This window comes from Stenella coeruleoalba (assembly GCF_951394435.1).
Source record: "Stenella coeruleoalba genome assembly, chromosome: 8".
NCBI classification, from domain to species: domain Eukaryota; kingdom Metazoa; phylum Chordata; class Mammalia; order Artiodactyla; family Delphinidae; genus Stenella; species Stenella coeruleoalba.
In genome coordinates this window covers 102830761-102844822 of record NC_137154.1, presented here as the reverse complement: position 1 = coordinate 102844822, position 14062 = coordinate 102830761, and the positions used below count along the sequence as shown (strand labels likewise).

At 46.2% G+C, this 14062-nt stretch overlaps 1 protein-coding gene across 2 annotated transcripts in view; it reads left to right on the top strand.

Moving 5' to 3' along the window:
- The window catches only part of ETS1 (ETS proto-oncogene 1, transcription factor), a 159331-nt gene that overhangs the window by 57073 nt on the left and 88196 nt on the right, over positions 1-14062 (top strand). For both annotated transcript variants that reach the window (XM_079929811.1, XM_079929812.1), the window contains one exon: positions 5362-5506. In XM_079929811.1, the coding sequence (XP_079785937.1) occupies positions 5362-5506 (145 nt within the window). The remainder of the gene's footprint in view (positions 1-5361; positions 5507-14062) is intronic.

Sequence of the window (14062 nt, the reverse complement as noted above, 5' to 3'; positions counted from 1 at the left end):
TAGGTTGCTTCTATATCTTGGCAATTGTAAATAATGCTGCAGTAAACATTGGGGTGCACATATCTTTTCAAATTAGTGTTTTTGGTTTCTTTGGGTAAATACCCAGAAATGCAATTGCTGGATGGTGTGGTAGAGACATTTATGATCCTTTCTCTTTTCTTTTTTTTTTGCGGTACACGGTCCTCTCACCGTTGTGGCCTCTCCTGTTGCGGAGCACAGGTTCTGGATGCGCAGGCTCAGCGGCCATGGCTCACGGGCCCAGCTGCTCCGCGGCATGTGGGATCTTCTCGGACCGGGGCACAAACCCGTGTCCCCTGCATCAGCAGGCGGACTCTCAACCGCTGCGCCACCAGGGAAGCCCTCTCTTTTCTTTTTAACTGCCATTTTCCCTGACTCTATACTTTAACTAGATCCTTTACACTTCTAGATCTAACTGTATCCTTTCCTGTCTTCTCCTGTCATGCTGCCACCTTAGGGACCTCTGCACCAAATTGCTCTGCCATCTCTCCATCTGAACACAACCAAAAGAGAAATATTCTTCCAACCTCCTTACTTACGTACTTAAACTCACCATTTTCACTATCATAAAAGCAAGCAATCTAAGCATGATCTTGGATCCCCCCTTGCCTTCATCTCCTATGAGCCATAAAATCATGTTGACTCTTCCTTTGAAAGGTATCTTACACTTCTTGTTTCCTCTTCACCTCTGCATTCATGACCTTAATCCAGCTCTTCGTAACTGGCCACTGCTCAGCACCAGCACTGAGGAGAAGCATTCAAGTGGGGGCAAAGCGTGGCCCCCAAACGCAGTACTCAAGCTACGTAAATCTTAATGCAATAATTTTGACATTCAAAATGAATGCAAAAATTACTAAATGAACTAAAAAATTTAAATGCAGTAGGGAGACTTCCCTGGTGGCACAGTGGTTAAGAATCCGCCTGACAACACAGGGGACAGGGGTTCATTCCCTGGTCCGGGAGGATCCCACATGCCGCGGAGCAACTAAGCCCGTGCGCCACAACTACTGAGCCTGCGTTCTAGAGCCCGCGAGCCACAACTACTGAGCCCATGAGCCACAACTACTGAAGCCCGCGCGTCTAGAGCCTGTGCTCCGCAACAAGAGAAGCCACCACAGTGAGAAGCCCGCTCACCGCAACGAAGAGTAGCCCCCGCGTGCCGCAACTAGAGAAAGCCTGCACGCAGCAGCGAAGACCCAACGCAGCCAAAAATAAATTGATTAAAAAATAAATTAATATAAATAAATACAGTTAGGATCGGTAGTACTGACTTTTCCCTTTACGCCTCAGGCTGTGACCTGGCTCTGCAGGCACTGCGGCTGCCTTGTCATCCTCCTCACCTGATCCTGCTAAGTCCATCTGACTTAGCGCTATCGAATGGGTCCTTCTAGGACATCTTGAGTCACCATGTCACTCTTACTAGCTTTAATACAACCTCTAATGCCTTTCTCCTGCAGCCAAATTCTGGTCTGGTGTTTCTGACCCTCAACACTGTCCCTCCAGCTCTCATTCTTGCTAGTTGCTCTCCATTGCAAGCGTTCTCATTGCCATGAGCACACTTTCCCCTCATGCTTGTCACTTCCAAACAGCAGTCTTTATCTCTCTATATCGCCAAGCCGAGTCTTTCGGATCCTTCCTTACATCGCCATCTACGTTCCTTGGCACCTTTAGGTGTGTCATCTTCTTCTGCTCTCTAGACCTTCATGTTCTAGGCTAAATCTTACTTGACTTTTCGGTTATTACCTTAATCTGCTTCCTCTAGGAAGTCTTACCTGCTGTCACTCTCCTCCCCCTACACATCGGTACTTAACCCTGTCACATCTCCTTGCTGTAATTTCCTGTTTACTAGTCTGTGCACTGCTGAGGGTAAAGTTCATATATTGCTCATACTGTATTCTTAGCATCTAACATAATAGTTGGCACAGACTAGTTGTGTGATACAGATTTGTTCACAAGTGTCCATTATCGTAATCCATCCAGTACTTACCATGGGATGGCAGCCTCCCTGCCTGAGCAGTCCGAGCCACACAAGGTTCACACTGCACAGATACAGAAAAAGACGATCTGAAATCAGGTAGACCTCGACTAGAATTCTATCCCCATTATTTTACTAGCTGTGTGGTCTTTGGAAATTTACTTGCCCTCTGAAAGCCTCAATTTGTTCTTCTGTAAAATGAAGATAAGAATACCAATCTTGCACAGCTATGGTGAGGATTAAACGTGACCATCTCTCCATCATGCTTAGATCACTGATGGGCATGGGGTGGTGTGCGACGTACGTTAGTTCCTTTCAATAATCTCCTGTGGGATGAACGAGTGAGGACCCATCAGATGGGTTCCCTAAACTGTGATGGGGGCTAGGAAGCTTGCTTGCATCTCCTGAACTCACCTCCATTCTCCAGCAGCCAGGAAAGGAAGAGGTTGAACTTGTTTTGGGTGGTGCCCTTGTCAAGCACGGAGGTGGGTGCTTTGCTTCCCAGATTTCTGACTTCTTAATAAGCAGCTTCTTTCTCCTCAACTGAGAAGGTTTCATAATGAATTGGAACTGGCTCTGTGGTTCTCTTGAGTAAAAATGTCATTTTCGTACTCTGTGAAATAGGTATTCAGTCAGTTTGTGAAATGTCTAATAAACAGGCAGGTGTCTAGGTGACCAGGGTCGTGATACTCCCAGGAGCATCTGTGAGCAAAGATGTTCGTGGCTCATGGTAAGCTTGGTGCACTATCTCCTTCTCCTTCTTAAAAATAGGTTCCCCTGGCACCACTGAGGACAGCTGAGGAGGAAAGATGTCTTAAAAATTGACTTCCCTGTATAAAATAATAAGTGAACCCTCCCCGACAACAAAGAGCCTGCTGTAGGAGCTGGAGAGACTCCACGAAAAATGCCAATCACGAAACTCAAGGAGATGCCATACGTGGTTGTTGGTCAAAGCTGTGTGCTGACTCGCTGTATGGCCACGTGGTCATCGCCTGGGTCTGGAACCTCATTGCTTTATCCCTAACCCACCACTTACTCCCACCCTCTATCTCCCCTCTACAGCGCTCTCAGATCATTTTCCTTAAACACCTCTTTGCGAATCATGCCTCACCTTCAGTGACCTTTCCTTAGCAGAGAAAGCCTCAACCTTTTCACCTGAATTCAAGTTCTCCTCTTGTCCCCACCATCCTAGCAGGGCCTGCACCAAACCACCCACCACCTGTCTACAAGGATCCTACTGGTACCACCTACTGCCTTCTTACAAGGACTTTGTGGTTTAGGCAAGCCATGCACACACTGCTCCCAGAGAAGACAGGGCCAGGTCACTTAGAGTGCTCCTTTATGCCATTTAAGTACAAAATTTCCTCGCGCGAGACCCTATTCCTACAACTCTGATACTTGACACTGAATTTTGAGAAATACTCTATATGAAAAAATGGGGGTAGACACTGAGAGCACACAGCTCATCTAGGAAATGTGCTTGAAATTGATTCTGTTGCAAAGGATTGTTGGGGATCCGAAAAGAAAATCTTAATGTAGCTGCTTCAGGAGCTTACAGTATTAAAATACAATGTCAGCAATATGGCTTTATGCCGGAATTAAGGAGACGTTTTCTGACCGGAGCTCAGCTGAGCGTTCTTTCTGATGTTTTCCCTAAATCTCGGTCCCAAACACAAACGGCAGGGCTGCCATTGCTCTGTTTGTATTCTTGTGGCTCTCACCAGGGCCTCCTGGTAGCGGAAGCCAAGGACGTTAGCCTTTGATAGACAAGAACTCAATGTGACTCCGTTCAGTCCCCAGGGTTTTATTCCATTCTCAGCACCTTTAACCCACCTGGAAGAGGAGCAGCCCCGAAGTAAACTTCATCCAGCCGTAGTCTGAATGATTTTATGAATATTATGAGAAATATCACGTAAATTAATGTGCACAGAACCTCCTTTTACGTTTTGGTCTTGACTGCCATTTTTCTCTGTGCCGATATACCCTCTTATGCTATTTTTACTGAGCTTAAGCGAATGGATGATTGCAAAATGGGGAAGAGAGTGTAGACAGTGAATGATTGACTCTAACGTAATAGGGCTGCCGCTCAAGGGGAGAGAGGATGTAAGGGGTTCTCCAATTAGAGGCTCTGACTGCGGGTTAGCAAGCTACTCTTCAGGGATGAGAATTCCACCTGAGGGGTTACATTCATTAATTAGCACCTTAACGTTGGTAGTTTTAATCACATCAGAGTCTAGCAAAGTTCCATTTTCTTAACTGGGGTCTTTATGGAGGTGGAGGGGCCAAACAGGAGAGAGAAAGAATAAAAAAGAAGAAAAGAAAGTTGAGGGTGGGCCAGTGTAGACTAGACTCCTATTCTTAGGAAATCTTCTTTCCATGAATTTGCTCCTTCTTTAGTGTCTTAATTGTTAACCTTCTTGCTTAATCCCAGGAATGTTAAGGGTCTCATATTAATACCTACTTTATATTAGGCTCCATGTACACTCCTTATTACATGCATTTAATATAGGAATACATAATTTTATGACATGTATTTCATATTTTGTTTTGCTTTATGTATTATTTTCTTACACGTATTATTTCATTCAATCCTCCTACCTTATGGGGTAGGTATTATTATTTCCATCTTATAACTGAGTAAACTGAGGTTTAGATAAAAGAACAGGCCCAGGCCCCCATCAGCGAGTGATGGAGCCAGGATTTGAATCCATGCATATGTGGCTTCAAAGAATAGGGTCTTAAACACTTCAAATCATGGTCTCCCACATAGTGTATTTGTCCTACTTAGAGAGTACTGGGTGCCGAGTATATTTTGTGGATTCTATAAAACTGATAAGAGTTGCACAAGTACCCAAATGTTGGGAAAAACTGAGAATTCCAGTCTACCAATCAATATTGTTAAAACCTATGCACATTGATTAACTGAAAAAGGAGTGATTTGTATCATTTAGGTCCATTTTTTTTTTCCTTTGGCATTTGTCACTTATTGGTTCTATGATAATGGAATGTCTCGTAGGAATATCCTTTCATGGTATTTTTATAGAGTAAGGTTACATAAAAAAGAAAAAATTCCAGGATTGTGTAAAGATGACCAAGATTCTGCCTTGCTATTAACCATGGGTCCTTATTTGAAAATTAAAAAATTCTTCAAATGCTTGGGGAAACGGATGAAAATAAATGTATACATCGTCTAAGTCAGAAACCCTTCCTATTCCCTGTGTCTTTTTTTTTTTTTTTTGGATGGGAGGTAGTGATCAATAGTTGGTTCTATTCTGTTATCATCTGTGGATGAGTCTTACTTATGGATGACATGAAGTTGCTGTTCCATTAGGGAATCTTAATGTATTTCCTTTTTTTCCTGATCACAGAGGCAGGGACCTCTCAGCTCTTACGAAGATCCTCGAATGGCCTGTGGTTTCCAGTCCACTTATCACCCGCCGAGAGCTTGCTACCCCTTCTGGGATGAGATGGCCACTCAGGAAGTGCCCACTGGTCTTGAACACTGCGGCTCAGGTAGGAACATAAACGGAGGCTGAGACTGAGGATGGAGTTGAAGGACAATGGCAATTGGATGAGGGCTGCATCCTGCATCCTCTGCTGTCACAGCTGCCCTGGCTCACGTGGGTACCAGATGCTATTATTCTATGGAAAGTCCCAGGACTTTTCAGTCACTTTGAGTGACTTTATTCTCCAGTGACAGGAAGACTAAACTCTAGGAACGGGCCCACGCGAGGTTGCTTTAGGTCTTCATTTTGTAAATAGTTCTCTCCACTGTGCCTGTCCCGAGCCTTACCCACTTCAGCCTGGCTGTTGACAAAGGACCTAGAAGGTTTGCAGTCATGAAGTGTGACAGATAGACAGAGGGTGTGTGAACTAGTCAGCCTTCTTACAGGACATACTTTCTTCCATTCGTCTTCTCTTTCCGTCATCCTCTCCCGCTCTGCCCAGGCCCGCCTGCATCTGTCTTCTTTTCCCTCGTCCCCTTTCTCTCTCTTCAACTCTTCCTCACAGAAGCTCCTCTCGAAATTCCCTTCACTCCCAACCTGCTGGTCATGGTGCTGCCCTCTGGTGAACAGAAGCCACGAGGACTGGAGAAGTTCAAAGTCCTTACTCCATTCTATTTTGCCAGAGTCCCTGTGTTTCTCACAAATTCCATTAGCCCTTGCTTACCTGCCAGCTTTTTTTTTTTTTTTTGGTTTATTTTTAATGCAAAATGTAAATCATAAATTTAGGGCTTCTGAAATGATTGATTCTGACATTAAGTTCAATGTTTCATGAGATCAGGGTATGATAATATATCCAAGTACCAAAAAGCCAGTGTTTTCTCCCAGGATGAATTCTTAGCATAAGAAATTTCATAACTCTTACAGATTGAAAACCTGTAATTCTGATGAAGTACATAGGGGAAAAGCCACTGGAAACTAACTTAAATGCAATTTTGTTTGTTCAGTATCTCTTTACCCTATAAAACTATATGGTAAACTTCTTTTATAATAGTGGAGAAATAAAGAAAATGTTTGCTTTGTTGTCCCCATACTGTATATTTCACTCAAAATAGACAGACACAGAGTGAGATGCTGTAGCGCTTGGTGGAGGTTGAGAAGGATGGAAGTCCGCTTCTCCGGGGCAGAATGAAATCGACTCCTGTGTTCCATATTGTCTTGACTCAATAGCCCTTGATCTTGGAGGTATTCTCTGGTACTATCTTGGATCTCAGACAGGATAACATTTATGCTGCCACTTTCTGCGTGGCATCTCAGTTCCCCCTGGCATAAATACAAAGGTCTCGGCTATCCACCCATTTCATGAGGCGGCAGAGAGGATATTGTAGCTGGTCACAGTTTAGACTTAAGGACTTAAAATTTTAACAGATGAAAAAGCTGATCCTTTAAAATTCTAAACAAAATATAGATCTTGTTTGTATAAGCATGAATCCTGTTCATGCCATTAGGCTTTCTTTTTTTAATCAATAATTATCTTCTCTTCTTTTATTTATTTTTTAACATCTTTATTGGAGTGTAATTGCTTTACAATGGTGTGTTAGTTTCTGCTTTACAATAAAGTGAATCGGCTATACATATACATATATCCCCATATCCCCTCCCTCTTGCATCTCCCTCCCACCCTCCCTATCCCACCCCTCTAGGTGGTCACAAAGCACAGAGCTGATCTCCCTGTGCTATGCAGCTGCTTCCCACTAGTTATGTATTTTATATTTGGTAGTATATGTAAGTCCATGCCACTCTTTCACTTCATCCCAGCTTACCCTTCCCCCTCCCCATGTCCTCAAGTCCATTCTCTACGTCTGAGTCTTTATTCCTGTCCTGCCCCTAGGTTCTTCAGAACCATTTTTTTTTTTTAGATTCCATATATATGTGTTAGCATACGGTATTTGTTTTTCTCTTTCTGACTTACTTCACTCTGTATGGCAGACTCTAGGTCCATCCACCTCACTACAAATAACTCAATTTCGTCTCTTTTTATGGCTGAGTAATATTCCATTGTACATATGTGCCACATCTTCTTTATCCATTCATCCGATGATGGACACTTAGGTTGCTTCCATGTCCTGGCTATTGTAAATAGAGCTGCAATGAACATTGTGGTCCATGACTCTTTTTGAATTACGGTTTTCTCAGGGTATGCGCCCAGTAGTGGGATTGCTGGGTCGTACAGTAGTTCTATTTTTAGTTTTTTAAGGAACCTCCATACTGTTCTCCATAGTGGCTGTATCAGTTTACATTCCCACCAACAGTGCAAGAGGCTTCCCTTTTCTCCACACCCTCTCCAGCATTTGCTGTTTGTAGATTTTTTGATGATGACCATTCTGACCTGTGTGAGGTGATACCTCATTGTAGTTTTGGTTTGCATTTCTCTAATGATTAGTGATGTTGAGCATCCTTTCATGTGTTTGTTGGCAGTCTGTGTATCTTCTTTGGAGAAGTGTCTGTTTAGGTCTTTTGCCCATTTTTGGATTGGCTTGTTTGTTTTTTTGGTATTGAGCTCATGCCACTAGGCTTTGAAGTCTTATATCTCCCAGTGCAACAGAGATTAAAGCTCCCTTGCCTTAACGCTTTCAGCTCTGGATGCTGTTTCTATAGCTACCAATTTACAGCTCACTACATCTTATTAATACATGCTATGAGTAGCTGAGTTCATCTCCACACTCACCCATAGCCTCAGGATCAGAATGTCTCATATTCATAGCAAAAAGTCTTGGCTCATCTCTTGTTTTAGCTAAGAAGTATTGATACATAAATTCCCAAGTGAAGATGATTTTTGATTCTCCTCCTTGTCAAAGTTCTCAAAGGTAAAATAGTTTTTATTTCAGGGCCAATGAGACACAGTGTCTGTAAAGAATTTTAAGAACCTCAGGAGGAAGCTGCTTTAAAATGCAAGGACTGATAGTCGTGTAATAGAGTGTACTTTCCACAGTTTACTTGTTCAAGAAGGAGGAAGCCGGGGTCACCCAGACTGATGGTTCTTGGGTAGGATGGGAAGACGAGGGCACATAATAACCAGTCCTAAAATGACCTGGGTTGTCACCAACTGCAGCTTAGAAATGCTAACAAGCTTCCATGTGGGAACGGTGCTTTGGTGGCAAACGTGATGTCTGTAGTTCTCTCTGTCCTAGGCTTCTTCTGATGGAAAGATCTCGCAAGAACTTTTAGCTTTCCCAGCCCCTCCTTTGCCTTTTGAGCCGTCCAGACGAAGGGGTTGCGATAATTATTTCTGGGCTGTGGTCCAGCCCTCCTCAGTGATGGGTGTCCTTTGGAAGGAGATCTTGGGGTTACAGAGAAGGAAGATGAAGACATAGACCAATCGATGATTTCTCCAGCTGCAGCGCATTTCCTTGGAGATGTGTTGAGTAAGAAGAAAAGAGAGAAAAAAACACTCTCCAGTTTTGTCATCTCCTTTTATCCTATTTATAACTTCAGTTTCCTTCCTGTCCTCCTGGCCACCCCTAGCCCTGCTTCCATCTCACGTTTGTGCTCTCAGAAGGGCTGAAGGTACTTCTTTTGTAAGGACTAGACGTCTGTCAGTGCCTGGAATGCCCGGCAGGAGGGGCCATCGAGCATTAGGGTCCTTCCTCTGAATGTTGTTCCTGTTCCGAAGGGACTGAGGCTGAGAGGGGGGAGAGGAGTGGAGGGAGGGGGGGGGGAGAGAATCAAGCTGAGAGAGAACGTGAGTGGGGGAGAGGTTACCAGGCGAGTGGGACAGAATACTCAGTAATCAAGACGAGACGATAATCGGTTGGCCAGAATAGCTGGTTCTGAGGAAACAAGAAACGGTGTGTGGAAATGGACAGAAAAGAAAAAGTGGGCATTAGTAGAGAGATGGAGGATACAAGGAAGATAGACTGAAAGATGAATGGGAAGGGGAAAGAAGGGGAGGGGAGGATAACATGAAAGAGAAAAAGAGATGAATCTCAGGACATTAACTCTCCAGCTAAAAAAGGAAGCCACATTTGCATGCAATTGCCTGTGCAGCTGTACATTTCTTCATGACAATCTTGTAGTCATCATTTTCTTTCATTTCTACCTCCTCCGGCTCGCCTCTTCCCCCTCCTCCTCCGGATCAGCCTGGAGCCATTAGCGAGAGCCAATGGGGACGGAGAGTGGGGTTCTGCATGAATGAATGGGCTCTTTCTGTTCTAAGCCTCTCCTCATCCCTCTGTCGGGGAGACTCGTGAATCAATGGAGCCCCTTACATGAGACACGGCTGAAATGTCTGTTGCTGTGTATAGTCTGACTAGAGTGGAGTCCACTGGCCCTGCCTCCCCTCTGTTCTCTTCCTCTGTTTTGTCCCCCAACCTCAGCCCTTTCTCTCAACCATCATAGCAAGAAGCATTGTATTAAAACGTCAGTCTCTTGTTCCTCGTCTCCAGGAGGTCACCTGAATTTCACTACCATTAGCTGTCATGACTAGTTCTTATCTACAGCCCCACGGAAGGGATGGAGTAGATGGCAAACTATTTTCAGACAGAGGCAGTGAGCTCAGAGTGGTGCCCAGACCCAGCTGGAGTCATGCGATGCCTGCTTTCCACAGGGAACCAGAGGAGCGACATCAGAGACCCAACTGAACACCCGGCCACACGACCGCAGTCCAGCCCATCCACTGATAGCTGTCCATATTTGACTTGAACCTCATAGCTGGGATGACCGTGAAAGACAATAGTGTGTATCAGAAACTATGACACACTTTCAGAGTGATAGACTATCAAAGTAGGTTTCATTTCAGGGATGGATCTGTCTTGAAACAGCTAAACTTACAGAGGTGCTCTCTGACCAAAGTTCACTTCTGCAAAATAGTTGCTTAGAATTGGAAAGCAGTCTGCCGCTTCAGAACACAGTAAACCCCACTCACCCTCGTGGGACTGAACCTATGGTCTCGTTACCGTGGTCCTTGATTTGAGAAGCAAGACAATACTTTTTTTCTTCTTGTATCATGCAGTTTGGAATGTTTTTGTCACGGGTCACAGTAAAAATCTCATCTACCCACATTCATACTTCTCATTCTTTGTGAGAGAGGAAGTATACGCAGTCTAAGGTGAAGACTCCAGCCTCTGGACCCAGATGGATGGGGCTTGCCCATCAGCCCTTCCTAACTGTGTCACCTTAGACAACTTACTTTATCCCTGTACTTCAGTCTCCTCCTCTACACCAGTGTTTCCAAGTGTGTCAGAGTCACCGGCGGGCTTGTTAAAACGCAGGTTGTGGGGTTCTCTCCCCACGGTTTCTGATTCACTGAGTCTAGGGTAAGGCTCAAAATTTGCATTTCTCACAAAGTTCTCAGATGGTGCTGTGGCTGCTGCTGGTCTGAAGACCACGCGTTGAGAACCACTAAGTTAATGTATGTCAAGCGTAAAGCAGCGCCGTCGCTAAGCAAGTGCGATATGAACGTTTGCCTCCGTAACTCATTGTCCCAAAGCGCCTGAGAGTCCAAAAATGTCTGGGTATCATTGAATCAGAAAGTGACCCCTTGATGGGATGAACACTTTGGGTGGCCGGTGCCAGGCGCTGGAAACTGAGAAGATAGAGAGAGAAAGGGGAAGATTCATGCCTCGTCTCTCAGCAACTTTTATTTGGACGTGTATGTGAGGCTCCGTTTATGCGATGAGGAGAAATGGTTCCTAGACGAAATATCACACTTATTTATGAGATAAAGTTTGGGGTGACTTTGGCTCTCACTACAGTATTTAAAATTTCTAAAAGAAATTTACTAGCAAAGTTGTAGCACAAAAGAGTGTCTTTCCCAAGTAAACTTTGGAAGTTCAAGTGGGAGGTGTATTGAGAGTCCGAGTTCATGGTCTCTCCCGGGCCAGACGGCCAGGCGGCTGGGAGAGATCAAACCTGGGCCAGTGTTTGGAAAGGGCTATCGACAACCAGGTGGGAAGTTTCAGCAGGAAAAACAGATGCCTCTAATTTGGCTTTTAAGTGTTGAGAACATTGAGGGAATGCCAGAGAGGCTTGTTAAATGGAGATTCACCTTGCTCTGAAATGTTTATTCTCCTAGCAGCCTTGTTCTTTCTGCTGGCCATCTTAGATGGCCCTGTGGTTTAAAAAAAAACGGTTTTTCAAACTCTGTCTGCTGCACATATCTGTTCTTTCCTCATTTGGGGTATGTTTTCCTTTTCTAAAGGATCTGTTCCGGGTTCTCTGTTCTTCAAAACAGTTCTGATTCTGTGTGTGTGTGTGCGCGCACGTACCTTTGTCTGGGATGTCGTAATGGGGACCGTTCCTCTCGGGGAAAATTTCGACCTTCTCAGAATTGGACTTGGTAGTTGTGTTTAGAAGGGGGAAACTGTAGCCCTGTCTTAGGTTTCAGCCTTTCCCGGGAGGCTCCCGTTGGGGCCGAGATGCCCTGACAAGCCGCCTCCAGGGGACAGCGCTGATGGAAGCTTAATGCAGGAAGCCCTCTCCTGACCTGCATCCCACCTCCGAGAGGACCAAAGCCTGCAAGGAAGAGAGGCTGGGGGGAGAGCCGCGGATCTGCCTCGCCCTAGTAGTGCATTACGAAGAGCATCCGTGTACAAAGACTAGCCTACGCCCTTGCTCTATCATTTTGTTCTTCTGATCATGAGATTTCTACAAATGCCTGAACCTCTTCTCCATAAGTGAAGGATGTTTCTCTGGCTGTGGATTGAATTTGCTCCTATTTGCCAATGTTACACTGTCGCATCCATCCTGTTCCACCCCTCCACCACCACCTCGGTAGTTTTCCAGCCTACACTATTTCATATTCATATTACAATCACTTTCAGTATAAGTTTTTTTTAAATTAATTAGTTCATTTTATTTATTTATTTTTGGCTGCATTGCGTCTTCATTGCTGCACGCGGGCTCTCTCTAGTTGCGACGAGTGGGGGCTACTCTTGTTGCAGAGTACGGGCTCTAGGCAAGCGGGCTTCAGTAGTTGCGGCACGTGGGCTCAGCAGTTGTGGCTCGCGGGCTCTAGAGCACAGGCACAGTAGTTGTGGCGCACAGGCTTAGTCGCTCCGCGGCATGTGGGATCTTCCCGGTCCAGGGATCGAACCCGTGTCCCCTGCATTGGCAGGTGGACTCTCAACCACTGTGCCACCAGGGAAGCCCCAGTATAAGTTTTTGAGTATAAGCTGAAAGGTACTGGGTCCTAGCAAAGGGTTAGGGGGCGTGGTGGAAAGAGCAAGAACTCACCTGAGATCTTGTCCCCTCACCTTTAACAGGTGGGATCCTTACACTTATTTCAAGGAGTTCTTGTGCTATTAAATGGGGTGCTGTACCTCAAAGGGCCTTATAGAAGGTGATCAGTAGATGCTACCTTTTCCTTTCACCATGAGCTGAGTGTGAATTTAAGTGACCCAAGAAACCTGGTGTCCCACCCTTATCTCAGGAGTCTTGCCCACGCTCACCCTGCCCCAGACTAATCTTCTGACACCTGCCAATTTTACCTTCCCTTGTGTCCCATTTTACCAGTGAAAGGAGAAGGGAGCCGGGTGAGGACCAGAAAGAGAAGCTGCGGGTTAGAGACCTGTGTCTCTCTGCAGCGATTCCAGCAGCACAGAGTAGGAAGGGTTGTAAAGACCTTCACAAGTGTAAATCACCTCTGTAGCTCCGCGGGAGGGAAGGTAACCTAGTGGGAGAAACCGGGGCCGCGGTTAGTGAGTTACGGAGAGGATGCGAGCTCTCAGTTGGCAGTCCTCCAGTGCCGCTTCTCAAAAATCCTAGGAAGTAACAGCATTGCACTGAAAGTCCCAGGGGGCTGGGGAGAAAAAAGTTCTCTTAACTTTTTCAAACCACAAATATTTGGTCCGAGTTGGGAAAAGGTCCCCGGGGCACGGAGTTCTTATTTGATTCAAGCGGTCTGACCCCTCTTAGGAACTCGTTGGGGGTAGCGGGGGCTGGGGACCCTGGTGGAAGCCGCCTGGCGTCAGTCCTCCCTCTGCCGCCCTCGGTGAATGAAGCGCTGGGTGGGTGAGGGAGCGGGGGCTGCAGTCCGGCGGGGGGAGGGATGCGCAGAGGCAGCCTGTTGTTCTCAGCGTCTGGCCGCCGACTCTTCCTCTCTCCAGATGTTCGCTGTGTTTATAGCTGCTGAAGCAGGAGACCCAGCTCCCTCATTAATAAGTTTCTTTCCTGCGCTGCGGCCAGGGGTCTCAGCCCCAGCCTGCAGCTGGGAGAGGCGCGGTGGAGGAGGGACGAGGGGAGGCGCCCCTCCCCCCCCCGCCTCCGCGCGCCTCACCCCCTCCCCGCCTTCCTCCTCTGCAATCCTCCCAAAATACACGAGCACACAAAAAGAAAAACACCAGCAGATTTTTTATTTCAGAGAGTAAACACTTGGGCCGTGGGGGTCTGGAGGTTATGGGAAAAGAGGAAACCATCGGGCTAATCAGGCCAGCACACACTTCCCCTGCTGAAATAAAACAGAAATCATTGCTCCGCAGGCCGGCGGTTTAACCCCGGCGCTGCCAGCGAGGCGGGCGCAGGCAGGGCCCGCCCGGAGGGAGGCAGGGCGTCCGGGAGGACGGGCTGCAAGATCCCGGTCCGGGCGGGGAGGAGAGCCGCGAGGAGCGCACAGCCTTTCTATTCCGTC